The sequence below is a fragment of the Podarcis melisellensis genome, assembly GCF_964234715.1.
Source record: "Podarcis melisellensis genome assembly, chromosome: 3".
Taxonomy (NCBI): domain Eukaryota; kingdom Metazoa; phylum Chordata; class Lepidosauria; order Squamata; family Lacertidae; genus Podarcis; species Podarcis melisellensis.
In genome coordinates this window covers 28,103,941-28,126,929 of record NC_138530.1, presented here as the reverse complement: position 1 = coordinate 28,126,929, position 22,989 = coordinate 28,103,941, and the positions used below count along the sequence as shown (strand labels likewise).

At 41.6% G+C, this 22,989-nt stretch overlaps 1 protein-coding gene across 11 annotated transcripts in view; it reads left to right on the top strand.

Annotated features, from left to right (window-relative positions):
* The first annotated feature begins 1,451 nt into the window (after positions 1–1,451).
* The window catches only part of ESRRG (estrogen related receptor gamma), a 473,643-nt gene continuing 452,105 nt past the window's right edge, over positions 1,452–22,989 (top strand). For 9 of the 11 annotated variants that reach the window (XM_081904148.1, XM_081904142.1, XM_081904154.1 and 6 more), the window contains exons 1-2: positions 1,452–1,576; positions 8,143–8,262. In XM_081904148.1, coding sequence (XP_081760274.1) covers positions 8,261–8,262 — 2 coding nt within the window. In that variant the 5' untranslated portion in view covers positions 1,452–1,576; positions 8,143–8,260. Of the gene's footprint in view, positions 1,577–2,254; positions 2,287–6,725; positions 7,115–8,142; positions 8,263–22,989 lie in introns of those variants that run through there. The other 2 variants (XM_081904156.1, XM_081904155.1) reach the window with 2 other exon arrangements.

The window sequence follows — 22,989 nt, the reverse complement described above, 5'->3', positions numbered from 1 at the left end:
AGAAAGAAAAAGGAGAATCTAGAATAAGCAGGTAAATAAACAACTATGATTTTTAAAAGGAGCCAAGCTGAGAAAAGCCCAAAGGGGAACGAACTCAAAGTCATCTTTTCCCATGACTTTCCAGCGTTAGTTTTTGTGGGGCACAGCCTGGCTGCGAGGGAGCTTGAGAAGCCCTGTTGTATAGGAGCGGACATTTCCCAGAGAGTCGGTGCCACAGGATGTCTGATGGCATCACACACACATCCACGCACACACACAACTCCCCGCCGCTGCCAAACCCAAACAGTCATCAACTCCACTCAGTGTGCGCAAATTGATGGAAGCCTCCGTGGAGTGAACTGGCAACATCTGTCCGGAAAATTCTTTAGACAGGTCAGCACTTCCTACCCGGGCAGCTCTGACAGCTACCTGTCACGGGGAGGAAACCCCTCTCGGAGCTGCAGGGCTCAGGATCCTTAGCAGCGGCAGCTCCGCCGCTGACAGGGAGCCAGTCCCTCCAGCTCTCGGAAATCAATGGCCCCCAGAGGTGAGCCACGGGCCGCCTTGATGAGGGGGAAGCTCCCCCCCCTGCGAAAACGCCAATACTTCAGAATCTATTAACGTAAATGAAGGAGAAGAAAGATAGTAGGAGTCCCATCCTCAGAAGACGTTAGGGGCAATTCCACCAAATAGTACCTAATAACAATGGTGACTCTAGGCTGCATAGACAAACGCTATGCTTGTGCGTTCCAAAAGTTTACTTGGTGCCAAGTTACTGGTCAGCGAAATGCCCCGAAGTTCAGGAGATGGGGGTCGTTCTATAATAAGAAGGACAAAGAGTGATCTGTGTCCGACGCTTAAAAATAAAAAAGTAGGAGGGAAATTATTTTTGTATAAAAGATATATTTTAGTTTGCGAAGTGCTTTGCAATAATAATGCATCCTCTGGGCTTATAGGTTCCTCAGCAGAATTAAAGGAACGGGCTGATTTAAAAGATCCCTCACTCAGCTGTCCCAGAAACTCTCAGTCTTGATTCGCCACATTCCCTAAACAACCCTTTTGTGCTTCACCCCACTCTTCTCAGCCCCATCCCTTTATCATTAAGAACTTTTGAAGTGCAGTTAGTGATTCTAACCCTGGTCAATCTCAAGCAAATGTGGTTTGTGTGCGTGCGCGCGCCCGCGCGCATGTCTCGAGAAAGCGCGACAGTACCCTAACAACCCTCAATAAACACATGCATAATCACCACCATACCCAATTCCTTTGCTACAATACACCCTCAATTTTCAGCCCTAGCAACTGCCTGGGGGGGTTTAATCTTCCAAAGAGAAAGGGGGGCTCCCTGCGCAAAATTACGCCTTCTCCTCTCATTTGTTAGCTGGTTCCATCAAAAACTTCGCTATTTATAGGCTACACACACGAACGTGGAGTAATACAAACCCTCCTGTGTTTGTTCCCTTTTGCAAAGTGACCGGTGTTGCAGCTTTTGATCGCTTTGCTTCGAGAGCTGCGCAGAGGACGAGCTACAATCAAAGCGGGCTGAGAGCAGACCTCCAAGCTGCAGAGAGTCCGTGTAAACTGCTCGCCGCACAGCCATGTGAGTACCTCCCTATGACCCCCGCCCCGCAAAACTGTGTAAGGTTTGTATTCTTGGTGAGCGGAAAGCAATTATGAAAAGGGAGGAGGGGGGGTATAGTAAATGAAAAGTGGGTGACGGAAGGCACCACGGAGAGAGAGAGAAAGGTTTGCTAAGTGACTACCTTGTCTCCTGAGTCTAAATCAGCTGAGAACGAGCAGCAAAATGACCATGTGTCGCTTCGTTCCAATTCTCCTGATAGTGGCAGTTAGACATTCTCCCTAAAATTGGGCAATATCGGACGGATAAGATCCGTATGAGAACCAAAGCCCAAGGATTAGAGGGATCACTGATACTTCGCAAGCAAAAAATGACTGGTGGGCACTGGGCAGCTGCCGCCTAATATGATAAAGAAACAGGCTGCAAATTCTGCAAAGGAGGCTTAAGTTCACTCTTTCAGAAGACGAGGAAAGAGGGCCCCAGGGAGCCTGTAGAAGAGTGCGAAAAGAACCTTAGCCAGTACCCATGAGCTTCCTCGTATCCTCCCAAATGTATACGCTTTCTCTGCTTTTCAAGCATTCCCAAGCATCCCCCTCCGTCACAATGAAGTAACCCCCCCCCCAAACTGCATATAGCCTACGCGTTAAATTGCAGGTTTTGTGCCGGTGGGGCAGGGAGGACTGGAGAGGAATGTAAATCTGAGCAGGAAAATGGGGCTTTTACCGAGGCAGGTGTGTTGCTTAAAAGGGGTATAATCGATTGCCAGGGACAGAAAAACCCTTCTGGAGAGCAGGGTGTGCAGCAGAATTGAGATCTGCGGGACCTGGGCTCTGATCCCAGTTTAGCGTGGCATGAAATTAACAAAGGTAGAGGCATCGTGCCCTGGAAGTCACCTCTATTCATAAAAGAAGGAGGACAGGAGTAGGAAAGCGAAAGAGCCCCAGTGAGTGGCTGTGTGTGTTTCGTTCCGTCTCCGTGCAAAGTTCAGGCAGAGGGGTGGGAGTGGTGGGATTCGCATTGCTTGGTACCAAGCTCCCAGGATGGACTGGTGGGCATTTGGCATGGAAGGAGGCTTGCCATGCCTAGGCACATAGCTGAGGGGCCAGCGCAGTCCCAGAAAATAGCAGCAAGAACTTGCAGGGACTGTGCTCGAACTTTGCTGCCTCATGTGGAAAAAGTGACTTCGATCCAGGGCCATTTATAGGCGACAGTAAAGCCTCCTTTTCAATGAGCGGCAGTGACAGCAAAGCGAGTGAGCTGCCTTTTAGCCTCCACGCTGCCCCTTCAAAGCTCTAGTCTGTCCTCGCTCGGTCGGGAAAGACGTGAAGCCTTGTTTCCGCTGACCCGTTGAATTGACCTTGGCAGGCTAGGGCAGGTAGGCAGGTGAGACTTTTATTCACCTGCATTTCAGGTCAGACACAGTTATGCACACAATGCAAGGCACCTGTGGGGCTGAAAGTGGGCCAGGCATACATGGCAGGTAGCAGATCACACAAACCAAAAATAAGGGAATCTAGTGAAAATGACATTTGTTTCTATCAAAGGATTGTCTATAAAAGGGTCCCCCTCCATGTCTCACATGTTCCCCATAAATAAAGCAGGTTGGCCCAACTCTGTAACTTATTTTCAACTTCCTTTCCATCAAGTTTGTTTAAACAGCACACTTTGAAAGCAATTTCTTTAACTATCTTGAGAAAGTATTAGAAGCTTTAAAAAAATCCACTTGAAACAAAGATTCCTGCAATTAAGTTTCTCATCTTTCCACCCAGTGTTAACATCCCCCTGCATCTTTTTACCCCTCGATTCTCGACTGAAAGGTAAAAAGAAATACATAGTAGCACAGAGAGAGGAAAAATTATGGGTGGATAGAAAGAAAGAAATATCATTATGATATTTGGGTGCCTGCAATCTTTAATTGCTCATTGACTGTAAAAAGTTAATAAACTCAGAAAACAAGCCATAACAAAACAGTCTCAATTGGATCTGAGGACAGGAGCTGTTTGCACTTCTGTTACACTTTAGTACTGGATTGCAATGTCCAGTTTCAGAACTTTTGCCCCTCATTTGCCTAGAGCTGACGGAGGTGTTAGTCCAAATTTGTGTGAGAAAGAGTCTGGAAGTTTGATGACTTGTGAAAAGTTTTGCCTCTGCAATACAGTTACTTTTGAAAAGTATAGATTTCTGTTTCTGGTTTCAGAGAAGAAACCAGTTTGATTATTTCATATTCCAGTACAGTCCGTACCTTTTTGCACGACATATAGTACAATGCAGAAGATCTCACTGGATTCAAGTCACCATAAGTGCATCACAATATGTTTGGCCATTATGTCTAGTGATAACAGCAGGCTGCACCTCATTTATGTAAATCCATATTACTAGGGGTTCCGGGTGGATCTATGGATCTGTGTATGGAAAACATGGAAAATTCATTCCTTGGAAGAAATAGCCAAGCATGCTTTGAGAACTGGCAGGTAATGGGGGGGGGTATTCATTATATCATATACAAATTTTCATCCCACATGAACAGCTCTGTGAGCTCCGTGTTTCTAAGTATTTTTAGTTAGATTTCAGTTTTATTTTGTATTAACCTTGTGTAGAATGAGTGAAATTTTACACAGCTGCCTCTGTTGAAAGTAGTGTTTGAGGCGAGATCGGGTGATATATATAAAAAAATCTCCCATGGCTTGTTCACAAATGCATGCCGCTATTTTAAACTGTGATGGCCAATGTGATTAAACTTTGCCCATAGTTCTTGATAAAGTTAGTTAGGTTGATGGGCTTTCATCCTTTAATTTTCAATAAAAGGGATTCTAGGTGAAAAAATCCCAGGTTCAACAGACATAGGGCAGGACAACCTGCATTTATTCTGCATAACATACCTCCCTGAGTTCCCTCAAACTTATTCCCAGTTCTTTCAATGTCCCCACATTAGTCTTTCCTCCATCCTATCTTTATTTCCTTCTCCCTTTCTTAAACTACTTTTTCTTGCAATTATCTCCTTTAACCCTTCCACACCTCCTCTTTGCCTAACAGCATGCACAACTCCAGCCATCCCCAGCCTATCTTATGGACACATATCATAGTCTTCCAGATATTGCTGATTTCCAACTTCCATCAGCCCTAGCCATCATGGTCAGTGATCAGGAATGATGGAAGATGTAGTTTAACAACATCTGGATGGCTGCAGATTCCCTGTGCCATTAGTCCATCTAGCCATTATTATTTACTCTGACTGGCAGCAGGTCTCCAGAGTCTGAGGTCCCCGTCTCCCCATTACATGTCCTTCTTGCTAGAGATGCTCTTGGGACCTTCTGTATGCAAAAACATGTGCTCTACCAGAGTTATTGCCCTTTTCCTTCATTTTTATTACACCCAAATAATAATCCATTTCCAGTTAATAATCTGTGCTCTCTATTTTCCAGCTTTTATCAAGAATAACATTAGCACAAGCCTGCATAAAAACTTTTAAACTTTCATTTGCGTTCTAATATCGCATCACAAAATATTTGCAAGTGATGTGTTTTAATTTGGATTCTGCATGAAGAATAAACTGAAATTCTGCATAATTATTGCAAGTTAAACACTGGCCACACACACAGTTTTGGAGTATTAAAGCATTAATTTTTAGGTTTCCTTAGACTTGACTTGTAGTTGAAAAAGAGCATGGCCGGGGGGGGGGGGGCTACAAAGCTAAGCTATACAAGGATTAGCAGCACACAAGACGAACCTGCTGTAGCTTTATCAATCAAAATGAACCAAGTCCTGTTAGGTGCAGTATGGTCTTATAAACATTTAATACAGATCTTGCAAATGGTAAGTAGTGGATGGAGAAGCAGATTAAAGTTGGATATATTCTTATTTAGTGAAAGAACACAAGGTAGTAAGTTCTAAAGCGGCTGTTATTTATGTAATAAATAAATAAGAGATGAGTAAAAGGTGAATTGTTCTAATGTGGAGGCTGCTGAGTGTTACTCTGTCCTTTGGTTCACAGAGAGAAAGCAGGAATTCTTCTCCCCCCTTCTCCCAAATGGGAAGAGGGTGTTACAGTTACAGTTTTCCTCATAACACAAGACGGGTTTTTGTTTTAGTAGTTACTTGACCTTGGTCCTATAGATAGATTCAGATTACAGGCCAACAAAAAGTTTACTAAAGAAGAAGGCCGGCTTTCCCTCTGTTGGCACAAAACACATTCTCAAGGATGCAAAAATGTGTACTAAATCCTGTGTAAATCAGTGTGAGTCACTGTAGCGTTTATTAATTAGATGAATGTCCTATTTATCCTATTTAACAAGTTCCATACAAACAGGATTATTCAATGATCAGTGTCCTGCCCCCAAATCTCTCTGTCTGAAAGAGAGAGAAAATGAAGGGGGATATATATGAAAAAAGGCAACTGGACATTTTACAAAATTCCTCTTTTAAAGTTCCTTCTGCTTATAAATCATCAAATGCTCATCTTAAATATGTCAGAAGTTATGTCTGATCAGGTTTTTAAACGTATAAAAACGCATGTTTATTTTGGGTCAAGGGGTTCACAAACCCTAAATATGCCCATACATATTCTTCTTTGATGTTGCATACACACATGTGCATGAGGGCACACAACCACATTTCCTGGGTGTATGTTCTCTCCAAGACTTGACAATTGAGTGGGAGTCATGTTTCATATTTTAAACTACTTTAAAGTCACAGCCCTACGCAGTTACTTACCTGTAACTGTGCACAGGACCATGACCTTGAATCATTTAAGAATCCTAAATGGAATCCAAGTTGCTAAGTGTCAAAGTAAGCATCTTTCTGTCTCTTTGAAAAAATAACAATACCCATATGGATTTATTATATTTACTGCCACCTGCTTTGAAACCAAGTTCATGGGTTGGTGGCTTGAATACAAAAACCATAGTTTTCAAAGAATGAATTATGCCTTTGACCTAAAATGAGCAAGATGTTCACTGATGTACCTTAAAACCTCCGTGATATTGCATGCTTTTCCTTGAGAGCTGTGAAATAAGCTAGGTCAGTAATTAAAAGCAAGAGAAAATTGAGAAGCAAAAGAGAAAATCTGGAAAGGGAGAAGACAAAAAGAGAGGAAGACACAAACTTCAGAGAAAGAAAGAAAGAAAGAAAGAAAGAAAGAAAGAAAGAAAGAAAGAAAGAAAGAAAGAAAGAAAGAAAGTCTGGAAGAAGCAGGAAGAAAAGAAAGATAAAAAGTATGATTTTAAAGGGAGCTAAGCTGAGAAAAGCCCAAAGGGGAACGAACTCAAAGTCATCTTTCCCCATGACTTTCCAGCGTTAGTTTTTGTGGGGCACAGCCTGGCTGCGAGGGAGCTTGAGAAGCCCTGTTGTATAGGAGCGGACATTTCCCAGAGAGTCGGTGCCACAGGATGTCTGATGGCATCACACACACATCCACGCACAGACACAACTCCCCGCCGCTGCCAAACCCAAACAGTCATCAACTCCACTCAGTGTGCGCAAATTGATGGAAGCCTCCGTGGAGTGAACTGGCAACATCTGTCCGGAAAATTCTCAGAGACGCAGATGCATTTCTTTAGACAGGTCAGCACTTCCTACCCGGGCAGCTCTGACAGCTACCTGTCACGGGGAGGAAACCCCTCTCGGAGCTGCAGGGCTCAGGATCCTTAGCAGCGGCAGCTCCGCCGCTGACAGGGAGCCAGTCCCTCCAGCTCTCGGAAATCAATGGCCCCCAGAGGTGAGCCACGGGCCGCCTTGATGAGGAGGAAGCTCCCCCCCCCCCGCGAAAACGCCAATACTTCAGAATCTATTAACGTAAATGAAGGAGAAGAAAGATAGTAGGAGTCCCATCCTCAGAAGACGTTAGGGGCAATTCCACCAAATAGTGCCCAATAACAATGGTGACTCTAGCCTGAATAGACAAACGCTCCGCTTGTGTGGTCCCAAAGTTTACTTAGTGAGAAGATATTGGTCATCTGTACAGTAGCATCTATTCTCTCCTACTCCTATTCCAAATAATCTGCGGATGAGTTCACCAATTTATTAGTACTGTACTTCTATACTCCTGCTGTGTTCTCAACAGCCATGTGAGATAGCCATGTGAATCCCATTTCACAGATGGAAGACTGATTCAAAGAGGGTGATTTGCTCAAGGTCACTCAGTGGGTTCATGACAGATATATGGAACACAGGCTTTCAAAATGTCAAGTTCAACCTACGAAAAAGCTAATGCTTTATAGGGCCCCCCCCCTTTATACAAATTCCCCATCTCCACTATTATTCTAAATATATAGGCAATATTCGGATACATTTTTGCCAGGCACCAGAAGTCAACAAGGGGAGGCAGAATGCCACTAGCTTAGCAAAACAAAAAACCCCACACATTCTACATTCATAACCACGATCAAGCCCAGTTCCTTCGCTGTAATACACTCACAACTTTCAGCTCCGGCAACTGCCCCGGAAAGCGGCGGGGGGGGGGGTCTGCGTGCAAAATTACGCCTTCTCTTCTCATTTGTTAGCTGCTTCCATCTAAAAGTTCGCTATTTATAGGCTACATACAAGAATCTGGAGTAATACAAACCCTCCCGTGTTTGTTCCCTTTTGTAAAGCGACCGGTGTTGCAGCTTTTGATCGCTTTGCTGCGGGAGCTGCGCAGAGGACGAGCTACAAACAAAAACGGGCCGAGAGCTTTCTGAGAGTCCGTGTAAAGCCGCTCGCTCCACAGTCATGTGAGTACCTTTCCTCGATCGATCGATTGCATTTTGCGCTGCTATCTTCCCTCCTGGCTTCCCTCTTTCTTTAGTATTCCCTTTTAGTTCCTTATTGCACGTGAATTGTGGAGAGCGGGGGTGAGGGGAGGGAATCGTTGTGATTTGTATCTCTCGACTGTTTGAAAGCAGCGATGGAAGAGCGAGAGGAAAAGCAGGGGAAAGGGAAGAACAGTGGGAGAAACAGGAAGAAGAGTCAAGGTTTTCTAGGCGAACGCCTTGTCCCGAGTCAGCAGAATTATCGTGCGCTCTCCTTCAAATTATTATCTTTCCAAGAAGTTTAGAGCAAACCCCAACCCTCCAAGGTCTAGCAACACAGGGGTTGACAATCTCTGTGTTATTAAAAGCCCTCGAAGGGGGAATGTTTGCAATTCTGCAACAAAAGTGACTGGAGGACAGCTGCCTCCAAATGTCATCTATAGACAGGCAAAAAATTCAGCAAAAGAGGCAGAGTTTTCTCTGAAAAGGGGACAGAGGGTCCTAGATAGCCTCTTTCACATGAGGAGCTCACATTATCCCCTGCTGCTCTTATCCTTTCTAATGCCACTTGCATCCATCCAGCCTACGCGTTAAATTGCGGGTTGTGCGCCAGGGAAACACTGGAGAGGAATGCAAATCTGTATGAGCCGGAAAGTGAGGCTTTTACTGAGGCAGGTGTGTTGCTGATATTGGACTCGGTCAATTGCCAGGAAACCTCTTCTAGGGAGCAGAGTGTGTATTGGAAGGAGACTGCATCTGCATTTGCTCAGTTCCCACTTTAGTGTGGCATGAAATTAACAAAGGCAGAGGTATTGTGCCCTGGAAGTCACCTCTATTCATAAAACAAGGGAAGTAAAAGAGCCACAGTGAGTGGCTCTGTGTGCCTCTCCCGTGCAAAGTTCAGGGGAGCTTAGTGGGACGTACATTTTTTGGTACCAAGCTCCCAGGATGGACTGGTGGGCATTTGGCATGGAAGGAGGCTTGCCATGCCTAGGCACATAGCTGAGGGGCCAGCACAGTCCCAGAAAATAGCAGCAAGAACTTGCAGGGACTGTGCTCGAACTTTGCTGCCTCATGTGGAAAAAGTGACTTCGATCCAGGGCCATTTATAGGTGACAGTAAAGCCTCCTATTCATTGAGCGGTAGTGACAGCAAAGCGAGTGAGTTGCCTTTTATCTTCCATGCTGCCCCTCCAAAGCCCTAGTCTGTCCGGCTTGCTTTGGGAAGATGTGAAGTCTTGTTTCCACTGACCCGTTGAATTGGTGATGGCAGGCTAGGGCACATAGGCAAGCAAGACTTTTATTCACCTCTTTTTCAGGTCACACACATGCAAGTCACCTATGCGGCTGAAAGTGGGCCAGGTGCACACGGCAGGTAGCAGATCACACAAACCAGAAATAAGGCAACCTGGTTGAGAATGCATTTGTTTCTATCAAAGGCTGACCACAGTACATGTTTTTAATGATGAATTGCACAAACAATAGGCTGAAAGCATTTGCTGTGATTGATAATGTCTCACGTGCACCCTAGAAATAAAGCAGGCAGGGCCATTCTTTGTATGTTTTCAACTTCCTTTTTATTATGATTGCTAAAACAGGACATCCTAGAGAACAGCTCTTGCATTAAGTTGGAGGAGGCAGAATGGCAAGCACATCCACACCCAGTTGTGAACTTTTCATTCCTCCTCACTTTTGTCTTTCTTCTCACCTTCTCAATTCCTTACACTCAAGAAAAAGATAAGAAAGAAAGAAAGTGTACAGAATGCCCTCCCAAAACAGTGATGTACAGGCCAGAAAATCACAGGGAAGGGGGGGAGAGAAAATGTCTTTTTGACCACTTTTGAAAAAGCAGAGTTTGAGGGTTTTCCCTAAACAACCCCTATCTATGAATCCCAAAAGCTCACAATTGTCAGTTACCGCATATTTAGCAGCAGAACATTAATATGCTCAGGTAACTAGAACATCCTAGTTTGACGTGCTTAGGAACTCTGATGGTGTATTTGTATCTCATCCCTCATGCTAGAGCATGCTATTCTGTTTCCAGAAGTTTGCACAAACATGATTGAAGTGTTAGTAGCAGATTTGTGGGAAAATATTCTTGAGTACCTTTCTTGTCTTGCAGTGTCAAGGTTTTGTCTTTGTGCCACATGTCAGGTTCCAAAACATGCAAGAAAATGTTGATCTCATTGGTTAATAATATTGCTGCACGCCTCCCCAATCTCTGAGCAGTGCAAGATTCCAGGGGTTCAAGACACTTGCCCAGAGTTAATGTTTCCTTTTGGAAACGAGGCACAGCAGAGACTGTGGTGTCTTTAAGATAGTTGCTTTATTTACACATATATACAACCTAAGCCTACGTTGGAGTTGTTCACAGCATTAACACCCAACAAGGTTCTTGTTTGTCCCATAGCCACAGCCTTGGATTCAAATGGAAATCAAACATTGTGCTCTCTCCTGCTTTACTTCTAGGTCACATCCCTGAAAACTCTGCTCTAAACTCCAGCTTTTGTCCTTCCATCTAACTGCAGGCTGGGGCTAGGGGACGGACCCCACACATTTGCCGTCTCCCTCAGAGCTCCTTTCCTTTGTTTCTCATAATGGTTCATCCACCAGGAAATCACCTCATGAGTAAACTAGCTTAGTTTATATTTTAAGACTTGCTTGATCGAGGGATTAAAGGGGTCTGGCAACCACAAACCACAAATGGTCCCTTCCAACTCTAAGATTCTATGATTTCTTTATAAACCTTTAAGATAAATTTCTGTCTGTGTTTATGAAGATAGTTATCCATTTTATTGGAAAAAGCAGTGTTCTCTTGCTCTAACCTGGGCTCTATTTACTGTTATTTTCCACTTATTTATATGAATTATTGCTTTTCATGATCACAACCACTTTCCCACTAACCTTTCGAGCAGAAGCATTCATTGCTAATATTGTACTCTGCCCTGTGAGGTTCAAATCCATTGTGGAAGAACTAGGACATTCCAAAACACATTCAAATTAGGTAAAAGCAAATGCAAACAATCCATAGCATTGGTTCACATCCTTTTTTATTTCTCACATTGTGATGATTCAGAGCTTGATGACTCACTGATGAATGTGTGGTGCTTTCATTGAAAAGCATTGCATTTGAGGTGACATTGGACAATGTGAGAGTATATGCAGAAGTGTTGTATCTCCAATGTTTTCTTAATATATGAAACTGATCACTTATTAGTGCAGTCTTCCAAGTGAACATGCATCAGTCCTTCTTATTTTTATTAAAGCAGATATTTGTGCGATGAGCAAATGACCTTTAATTTGCTTGAGGGGATCCCAGCTTCAGAATCTTAGCGTTGTAATTAAGAGGAAGGATAGTGTTTATTTTACATTTATTCCTTTCCCTCCACCCACCTCTTCTGTCTCTGTCCTGTCCTTTCTTCATATCATTCCTCCAGAATTGTCTTGCATCCACCACTTGCTTTTAATAGTTCATTCCTTTCCCTTCCCAATAACATCTACCACTCTAACTCGCTCCATAATCTCCCTTATCCGTTTTTATAATCTCCCAACCAACCTCTTTTCAGTTCAGTCTTACACTGGGAGTTCCTCCTCCTGATGCAAATATCAGCTTTGGAGGGACAATCTTCATTAAGTCTGGGGCAGAGGGAAAGATTTGTTTTTAATTAATTATTTATTTTATTAATCGATTTATATATTGTAAATGTCTAAGGATTTTTAAAAATAAGCAGCAAAGTAAAAAAGCATAATATCCACAATGCACAAATGCACAAATAAAGTTGAAAGACATGCCGTCAATAAAAATCTAGTATCAATATACTAAAACAAAATATTGAGCAGTGCAGTCTAAACATTATCTGTCAGAAAATTCCGAAAAATGGAGTTTCTTAAAGGTAAAATACTGAAGGCACCAACGCAGACAATTCCAACAAGTATGAAAAGTGTGGGCATGATAGAGGCATAGCAGATGAGAGTGGAGAAACTGGATAGAGAGATGCTTTTCTCCCACTCTCATAATACTAGAAGCTGTGACCATCCAATGCAGCCAAATGTTGGAAGAATCAGGACAGACAGAAGAAAATTCTTCTTCAAGCAGCAGACAGTTAAACTATGGAATTCACTCTCACAAGATGTAGTGATGACCATTAACTTGAATGACTTTAGAAGAGGATTAGAAAAAAATCATACAATATAAGACCATCAAAAGATACAAACCTCTGAATGCCAGCTGCTGATGGGGAGAGTACTACTGTAGTCAGGTCCTGATTGCAAGCTTCCAATAGGCTGCCTGTTTGTCACTCACCTGATATCACAACATTTCTGCTCAAAGTGGTTTGCAAGGGCCAACAATTAGCTGATACACAGTGTCTGCAGAAACTCATCTGATCCAGCCATGTCTTTATCTGTTGGCGCAGATGGGCATGGCTTGGCTGAAATGGCCTCACAGGCCAAATGAACAGTCCTGGTGGGCCTAACTAGTCTGAGGGCTGGAAACTACCCACCACTCTCAGTGAAAGCATAGTTAAAAGCAGCAGCTAAACCATTTAAAACGTCTGTGAAAATAAAATAAAAAGTATTCACCTGGCACACTCACATGCAGACACACAGGAACAACAACAATGTAGAAGCCCAGCAAAGTTCCCTAGGTAGAGAATTCCATGGACAGGAAGGACTACAACTGAGTAGGCCTTTTCCCTTGTCACCACTGACCTTACTTCAATTTTGGGGCAGGGGCGGACTTTGATCTTTCAAATTCCATCAGCACCCTGTGAGAGGTCAAAAATTGGCTCCCACTCACCTCTCACCTTCCATTCTGTGCATGTACTATGCCATAGTTGTGATGCCCTTTGGCACCCCCTTTGGTTGTGCTGCCCTAAATCTGCCTCTGCTTGGGGCATCTTGAGGAGTGCTTTCAAAGATCACCTTAATGCTATTGGGTAGTTTGATGCAGGGACAGGCATTCCTTCCTGCTTTCAAGTAGCGTAGGACTTTAAAGGTAAGCACCAACACTTTGAATGTGCTCAGAACATTCAACTAGGAACTAGGAAGCAGTGGGGCTTTTTAAGTGGGTGGAATGCTTGGGACCCTCATTATTAGCATCTTCTCCTGAAATGCAAAGCTTATCCTTTAGCAAGAGTGTCATCCCATCCATAACAGGTCAGACATCTTTACCTGGAGCAGGTAAACCACCTGCCCACAGAACCACTATCATGCCAAGACTGAGCTTCAGTTTATTGGCCCTAATCCAGCCTATTGCTGATTCCAGACACTGATTCAGCACTTCCACTACCTTACTTGACTCAGATGTAAAGGAGAAGTAGAGTTGGAAGTAATCAGTATATTGATGACATTTAACACTAGATCCCAGGATATCTTCAGCCAGGTTGTTTCATGCAGGTGTTCAAAAGCATAGAAGTCAGGACCTGTGGGGCCCCCAGCAAAAATGCTATGATAGCAAGAATAAATTCCCAAGCATCACCTTCTGGAAACAATATTACAGATAGGTTAGAATGTCTAACTCCCAACTCAGAGCTTTTCCAGAAGGACACATTTGTTCACATCTTAAAATTCATGGGGTCTGAAAAATGGGAACTGTTGTACTCTCTTGGTCTTTCCTCCAGCATAGGTCATTCATTAGGGTGACCAGCACTGTTTCTGCACTTCCAGGCGTGAAAACCGATTGAAATGGTTCCATCAGAAAGTATTAGAAACATTGTAGGAAAACACTCACCCTTATCATGCACAGAAAGGAAAACAATGGCAGGGAAGGTTAGGCAAGGAATTGATAAGAAAAATACATAAAATGTTGAGGTGATGGCTGGTTTGACAGGAGGATATGTTTGAAAAGATGCAGCCAAGTGTTCACAATCACTGCAGATTTTATGAGAGAAAACATGACCAAATCAGACAATATGTTTTTAGAATGAAGGCGGGGGAGGGAGCGTGTGACAAAGTCCAGGTAGATTCACAATGCACAAACCTCAAGTAATAGCATGTGGGTGGGAAATTCAGAAACAGGGCATAAAGAGAGGGAAATTTCTTATTTTTGCTCTGCTCTCCTTCCTCCAAACCAAGACTGCAGTACAGTCATACCTTGAGTTGAAGTAGCTTCGGGATGAGTATTTTCAGGTTGCACACTGCGGTGACCCGGAAGTAACAGAGTGCATTACTTCCGGGTTTTGCCGCTCGCACATGCAAAGTTGGTCAAAATGACGTCACACACATTCGCGGAAGTGGCAAATCGCGACCTGCGCACAAACACGCTGACACGGGTTGCGTTCGCTTCAGGATGCGAATGGGGCTCCGGAACAGATCCTGTTCGCATCCAGAGGTACCACTGTATTTTAAACAATTTTAGTATTATATACTCTGAGATATATTGAGAAGTAGTGTGGTAGAGCATTGGACTATGTTAGATTGGGAAGGCCGCTCAGTACAAAGTGCTGCTCAGTCATGAAGGTCAGTGGGTAACCTATACTTAACTATCTCTCAGCCTAGCCTACCTCAAGAGTTGTGAGGATAAAAATGAGAAGAGCAGATAGCCTTGTGTGAACTCCTTGTTTGAAGTGTAGGATTAATTGATTAAATAAATAAAATAATAAATATACTATATTGTAGCATAAAACATAATGATTTATTTTTTAAAGTATAAACTTTCATAATTTCACCATGCTTTCATGCATGTGTGTGTGTGTGTATATATATATATATATATATGCTTTCGTAGATTTTCACGGGTACAGGAATGCAGGTTTTGGTGTCCTCGGGTGTCTTCCCGTGTAAAAGTTGGGGTGTCTAGGCGACGTTTCGACGAGGTCTCACTCGTCATCTTCAGGCTGGTGCTTTCGGCTTCTTGTTACTGGAACAGTAACCAGCCTGTTAGAAAGCACCAGCCTGAAGATGACGAGTGAGACCTCGTCGAAACGTCGCCTAGACACCCCAACTTTTACACGGGAAGACACCCGAGGACACCAAAACCTGCATATATATATATATATATATATATATATATATATATATATATATATTTGATGCACCTTTAAGGTATGTGTAATTATAAAACTTATGTTTGAAGATTGTTTAGTGGAAACAATGAGAAATACAATTATGCTATACAATAAAATTGTCCAAGAAACATTGAAAAAAGAAAAAAAGCTATGAAATATATTTTTAAGGACAAATTTATATCCAAATTTCTTAAGACACAAATAATCCTCTGCTCCAATTTGCATGATAAATGATTTTGGATGCCTAATTTGAAGTAAGAACTCCCAAACATAGAAGAAATAAATAAAATACATGCAGAATTGCTTAGGTTTTTTTTTCTAATAAGGGCTTTACTTTTATGTGAGAACTTCTGTATCTTATCTCTCATACAAAAAAGACTTTTAGAAGCTCAACATACCATTTGGTCTCAGGCAGATTTTCACTTTGGAACCATTCTATTCATTTCTACAGATCAGAAACCTTAGTAGAGAACAATGTGAATATGAGTCACTAGCAAACAAGCAGCAACAAGAACTTTCAAATGAATCCCATTTGTTTCTTTAGTATTATTTTTAAGCATGATAAATAAAGCTTCCAGTCAGCTCAGGATGAGAAATCTTCAGCCAAGTTATTCTATTTTATAACATACAAATAAAGCAAATGTGCAGCAAAAAGGTAGCAATGGTGGGATCAACAATTTCAGCTAGAAGCTGACCTATCTGGAATGTTGCTTCTAGAAGGTGATGCTAAGGAATTTCTTATTGCTCTAGTGACAGCTTTGCGGGGTGGGGGGGTGGGGTGGGGGCTGGACACAGGTCCTGGCCTCCATTCTTTGGAACACCTGTATGAAACAACTGGTTGAGGATATCCAGGGACTGGGGTGAAATGTCATCATGCATACAATCACCCTGTATTGCTGTAGTCCTAAGCATATTACTACAGACTAAGTACCATTAAACTTGGTGAGGCTTATTATCTGAGTAAATTTGCTTAGGATCATGAATTAATTTTTCTTACAATCTAATTGAAGGGCCAGTTAAATCAAATACATGATAATTAATTCTGACGAGTGTGTCCATTCCATTTCTGGCTAGGCATTCAAAGTATGAGCTCACTCTTGAATAAGTGTTCAGGTTTCAAATAATATTTTTATCTCCCTAAACCCATAAACCAACTTTAGCAAGGCAGGAATAAGACTTAGAAAGCAGACAACAATAAATTAAGTCATATATGTCACTTTGCTGTGTATAGCATAATATATTTGTTGCTGAATTAAAAAAAACTTCTATCATTTTAATCTGTAGGAAAAATCATATACATAAAGCTCATACCTTGGCTTCCACTGTGTTGTGCCTCCTCCAGGAAGCAGTCAAAATTACCTCATCCTGCTGTCTGCTGCCTGTCAGTGGCAACACCTGACATCATCACAGAGAAAGTGAGGTGGATGACCACATTGCTTTTATCCAGACAGCAACATTTCAGCTAGACACTTCCCATCAGCTTGATGGTCAGCTAAAAGCAGTAGTTCAGGACTAGAAGGTAGAAAAGCAGGGCCAATCGTGGGCTTGCTTCCTGCATGAATTAAGAGTGGTGTTTAAAATGCTTCCTAAGAATGACGAGGGCCACATACTGGCCCAATTCATTGTTTTATCATTATAGGGATGAAAGAAGCTCACATGGCTGTGAAGAATTGCAACATAGTTTAGCATTACACCTGAACCCTAAACTAATCTTAACCAGACGTAGGCAAGCTCGGCCCTCCAGATGTTTTGGGACTACAACTCCCATCATCCCTGACCACTGGAGGGCCGAGTTTGCCTATGCCTGATCTTAACCAGAGTTCGCTGAAACAAAATAGCTTCATAATTCATAGACATATGCTGACTTTCAGCTAAACATAGTTAAGACCAAACAGTTTGTCTGATTTTGGACATGATGGTAAACTATGTTTAAAGCAGAATAAAAGCTTCTGAACTCATTCTCCTGGTGGTGTGAGTGGAGGAGGAGAGAGATGAGTGCTTGAGCCACAAGAGGCTAAGCTAATTTTTGTAGTGATAAACCATTGTTTATTGTTACACCAGAATGTGGTTGGTGTATTCAACTGTAACAGAAAACCATAATGTGCAAGACAGAGCTGAGTTTCAGGCTTGTGCATTCCTTCCTCCTTCTCCCCCTTCCTCTGATGTAAAACTTAGTCAATGCTCACGAAAAGAACCTTTCATCTTGGTATTTGTTTATAGTCACACCTTTAAGGTTGCCATATGAACTACAATTTATTGAGGTTTGCCTAAATCCCCTTCCCCGATTGGGTGCCCTACTGAGGTTTTGGACTACAAGTCCCATCATGTCTGATTATGCTGGCTGAAGCAGATGGGAGTTGTAGTCCAAAACATCTGGAGAGCACCAGACTTGGGGAAATTGATTCAGATTATTGGCTTATCACTTTAGCCATTAGCTAGCCCAGATATCTAGTTTTTATCTTGTATTGGCCATACAGAGTAATTTCTATATGTTTAAAAAGTTTTAAAAACCGTATTTATTCACATGAAGTAAGAGTTGAGCTAGAAAAAAAACCTAAATTGTTGTCTTTTGGTATGTTTTGCTTCTTGGTGGACAAATCACCCAGAATTGCTACCCAACTACTCTAAAATTCTCGATTTCTAAACTCTTTTTTTCTGAGCAGCCACCATTTCCAGCTAATGGAGGTAAAAAGCAATAGCATTGTTCTGACTTTAACGCATTTTCCTATCTCTATGAATATTATTGCTTCCATGTCAATCATATCTGAGATGACTCCTATTTTCTCACCAGCTGTAACAGTGGAAGGTGGGGAGTTGATTTGTTCTTCTCTAAATTGCCCAGAATGCTACATGCACATGTGTGCACATTTCTGCAAGGAATACAAACTATATATCTGTATGCATAGATATATATGTATATGTAGTTATAGATACAGATATAAACAGTTATGAAAACTGAAAAGCTGCATTAGCTAGTATTTGAGATGAGTATTGGATGGCCAGTCTCAAATCTATGAAAAACCAGCCAACCTGGTCATATGGCAACCCTAGAGACCATAAACAAATACTAATAAACAGAAAATATACATTTTTTAACTTTTCAAAACAACAGCAACTGGATGTCATTATTAGTTACTATGAAGCAGCTGGCTGAACATTGTAGGAAAGCCAAGTTCCATACACTTTACCAATACTCCTATAACAGTTTATAAATAACATAGTTACTTGCACCTAATACAGCTAGGCTGTTTATCTTCTTTAACAGCTTCTCTGTGTATATCCCTCCCTGTGTGGGCAATTGTGCATGCAAACAGCCACTGACCACACCTGAAGCTACATGTGTGAACCCTGGTAATCCTACCCTCTATTAGAGCATCCAATCTCACTGCTCCCCCTTGCCCTCCAAACAGCTGATTAGAAATATTCCAGGATCCCAGCTTCTTTTACTGCATGACTTGCTGTTGTTGGATTGAGGTGTTGGCCCACTTGGTGCAGTTCTTGTTGATCTTTAGTTTTCTTTTGGTAGGAAAATCTGAAAATGAGAAATATAACAAAATTTATAATATTCATTTCCCTGCTTGTCTTCTACTATTTCATGGATTTGCTAGTTTGTGAACTGGCAACTTAGCTTTCTCCAATTAAGTTCTTCATCATCATAAGTTTATTTCAATACCGCTTTTTGGCCAAGGCCCCCCCCCAAAGTGGTGCAAAGATTAATATAATACAATGCAGTAACTACAACAAATACAAACGCATAAGTACAGTACAATAATTCAATAAGAATAATATATAAAAATCCAAGGCACACCACGTATCACACTCTATACATTCATGAGTAGTATTTGTGCTCTCACTACAACACAACTGCCACCTAATGAATTGCGAACAAAGGGGACTTCTCCTTGAATTCAGCTGCAGCTGTGACAAAGTTCTTACAGTTGCTCTTTGGGAACAAACAACCTTCTGGCTGCTCATCAGGCTGCATTTCTCCAGGTGCATTTCTCCCAGCCAGCACTAGTCACGGAATCATAGAATTGTACAGTTGGAAGGGACCCCAAGAGTCATCTAGCCTAACCCCCTACAATACGGGAGTCTCAACTAAAGCATCCATGACAGATGGCCATCTAGACCTCTGCTCCAAGAAAGGCAAGTCCACCACCTTCCGAGGGAGCCCGTTTCACTGTTGAACAGCTCTTATTGTTAGAAAGTTCTCCCTAATGTTTAGTCATAATCTCTGTTCTTGTAATTTGAAGCCATTAGTTTGGTTCCTAGCATCTGTAGCATGAGAAAGCAAGCTTGCTCCATCTTCCATGTGACAGCACTTTAGATCAGATCTTTTCAAATTGTGTGTTGCGACGTGTTAGTGTGTCGGCTGCAGTGTGTACGTGTGTTGTGTGAACACTCCCCACGCTTCTTCCAGGGCTGGAAAGCAGTTAGTTTAACCCCCAGTTTGCTAGTAAAACTGAATTACTGTGTTGTGAAATGATGCATTTCTAAAAAGTGTGTCACCAACATGAAAAGTCTGGAAAGCTCTGCTTTAGATATTTAAAGGCAGCTGTCATATCTCTTCTCAGACTCCTCATTTCCAGGCTAAATATATCCAACTTCCTCAACAATTCCTCTTAAGGCTTGGTTCCACACCCTTGATCATGTAGGTTGCTCTCCCCTGTACACATTCCAGCTTGTCAATATCCTTATTAAATTGTGGCACCCAGAACTGGACACAGTACTCCAGGTGTGGGCTGACCAAGGTAGAATTAACGATACTGTTAATTCCCTTGTTTGGTACACCATACTTCTGATGATGCAGCCTAGAATAGCATTAGCTTTTTTTGCTGCTGCATCAAACAGTGGCTACTAAGACCCCTAGATTATTTTCACATGTACTACTGTCAATCCAGGTGTCCCCATCATATATTTGGGCAGCTGATTATTCCTGCCTTAAGTGTAGAACATGACATTTGTCCCTTTTGAAATTCATTGTTAGTTTTGGCCCAGTTCTCCTATCTGGTCATCTTGAATCCCAATTAAATCTGTGGCATTAAATTTGCTAGTGTGGTCTTTCAAGGATTGGAAGGAGCTGGTAGACAACCAATGCCTTTAGTCACAGATCTATTGATTAAAAACCCTATGAGTGATGTTTACTGTTGTGTCAGTTTCATATACTAATAGCAAACTAATTCTCCATGTGTGATTTCTTGTGTAGCCAAACAGCACCATAAGTGCACAAGAGGAAGGTATCTTCAAGCTTAGGAGAACCTCAAGGTTTGCACAAGTACAAAAACTTTAGATAAAACTTCTAAAGGGAGCGAGAACCAAAACAGGACTGAACTTACCTAATGGCTACACAATGCAATATTATTTTTTTTAGGGACTAGGAGATAAAACTGAGGAGGCATGAGTGGAATACAGTAGCCAAAAGAGGGCATAGCAGGCTGTAACCCTAGCCTGAACAGGAGCACTTCATGCTGCAACATTTAAAAAAAAAGTTTCATTCATAATGCATTTAAATTTACAAGATTTCACACATTTTGGGGAGAAGAGAATGGAAGAGATGTTAGTTTGGCTTCTGACTTGAAGTGATTGTGGTTGCTTGAGCTGTTAGGGCAGGAGTGAAGAATCTTTCCACATTCCCTTGGGAATGTTGGAGATGGTGTACTACTGGGAAGCGTGATGTGGTGCAAATATGACTGACATTTTGCAGGGCAGCCTATCTCTCCACCTTACTCAGTTCCCTCCCCCCATTTTTCTTCTCCATTAGTATAGCCTGAAACTGATTGCTTGTCAAGATTTCACCTCCTTCTGTTTGTTTCAGCTCTATCCACTTACATTTCCCCACTTCCCTCCCTCCTTCCCACTCTCTGGGTTGTCCCTACCATGTAGCAGCTACTTCTCTTTCTCCACTGCTCTTTTCTCTCTGTCATGCACATACACAAACATGACATGGAAGAGGAGTGGTCAGGAGAGCCAGGGTGGCTTTAGCACATACACAGAGTCACATACAGTCACCAGGCTGCTGATTCCTTCCTTGCCACTGTGTTATGACATTTCTGGCTTGTTAACAGTTTTGTTTGTGGATTGCATTAATTTTTTCTTTTGTTCTGCTTGCTAATATTTTGACTGTGTTTTGAAAAAAATTGTTGGAAACATTTATCTCTTGTGCTTTGAGATGGTTTCATCTTGTAATAATGTGACACCATTGAATGGCCTTTTAAAATCTTCTACAACTGATCATTAGATCATTAGATATCATTTTCAATGCTTCCATGCTTAAATCAAAGTTGAAGGTTTGTTTTACTGACATTGATTATTCAACTGACTAGTTGATAACTACTGATTTATAGTTTGTGGAGGAATGGTTAATTGATTTGTTTGTATCTGGTTCAGCTGGGAGATGATGATAGGTATAAAACAATACCTCCCAATTTAGTTCATTTTGCAACTAAATTCAGTCAGAAATCTGAATCAAAATATATACATGAGTCTAGTTCTATTTTAACTCTTGAAAGATAAAATATTTATTTTGTCAGATTAATGGACTGGAATAGCTTCAAAATACTGATAAAGAAATAGGATAGAAATGTAGCAGAGAAAATAAAAAGTTAAGAAATAAAATTTATTGGGGAAAATAATGCTAATCATGACAAAATGCAAGAAGAAATGAATGTTAAAGTGAATATGTGTTAGAATGAAACAGGAACTGGTCATTGAAGTTACAAGATAGACTGGAAGAGTTAAATAATAAAGTTAGAGTAATTTTTGGAGAGAATGCCTGAAGGCTCATTTGACAAACCATGGTTCTCTTTCATGGAAATATGAATATTGTCTTTCATTCTTTTTAGGACTGATACCAGAGCTGAGGCTCCTTTCTGCCATAAAGCTAGATATTCTGGTTAAGATAAAAGACTGCATGATACATTGGTCAGATTGCATAATGATGTTTCAAGAAAATCAATGCAATGTATGGTTTGGGAGAACCTTTGAAATGTTATGTAACTCTTTTGTTCAATTATCTAATTCTTACAATATTCTCTATAAGAAGAGTCAGTTAAAGCTTATTACTTCAGTCTTACAATGAAAATCAATTTGTGACAGGAGACATTTCCCTTTTTAAGTTGATTATTTTTTCCAGAATCACACTTTGCATGTTTAATCTTTAGCACAAGGGTAAAGATTTTTGGTGCTGATTTTTGCAATAAGCATCTAGCTTTCTAAATCAACTTGATTCTGAAAAAAGAGAATTTGAGGCAAATATAACTTTGAGGCAAATATAACTTTTTTGAGACAAAAAAGAGAATTTGAGGCAAATATAACTTGGGGTTGTGCAAGGAGCAACATTAACAGGGGAGTTTCAAAGACGGATATTTGGTGAGAAGACATGAAGGTTTGGGGATCAATTTGTAATGTAAGTAGTTGGCTTTGAACTGTGGAATTATATAACAATATTTGGTCCGTACATGTAAATTGTGGTTATATCCTCTAGGTTCAGTTTGTGTTGATTTTTTGATTTTTTTAATCAAAGGCTTGGATCCCAAGTGTCCTTCCATTTCTGAAAGGGCTTTCAAGGCAGTGGAAGTTCCTGCTGGCAGATGGCAATTTTGGCTAATTCCCCCATGCAACCCCCACATTCCATCCCAACACAGTTGGGTCCGTCAACCCTCTATAACAGATTAGAGAATGGGTGGATTTCAGCAGGGAGGGAA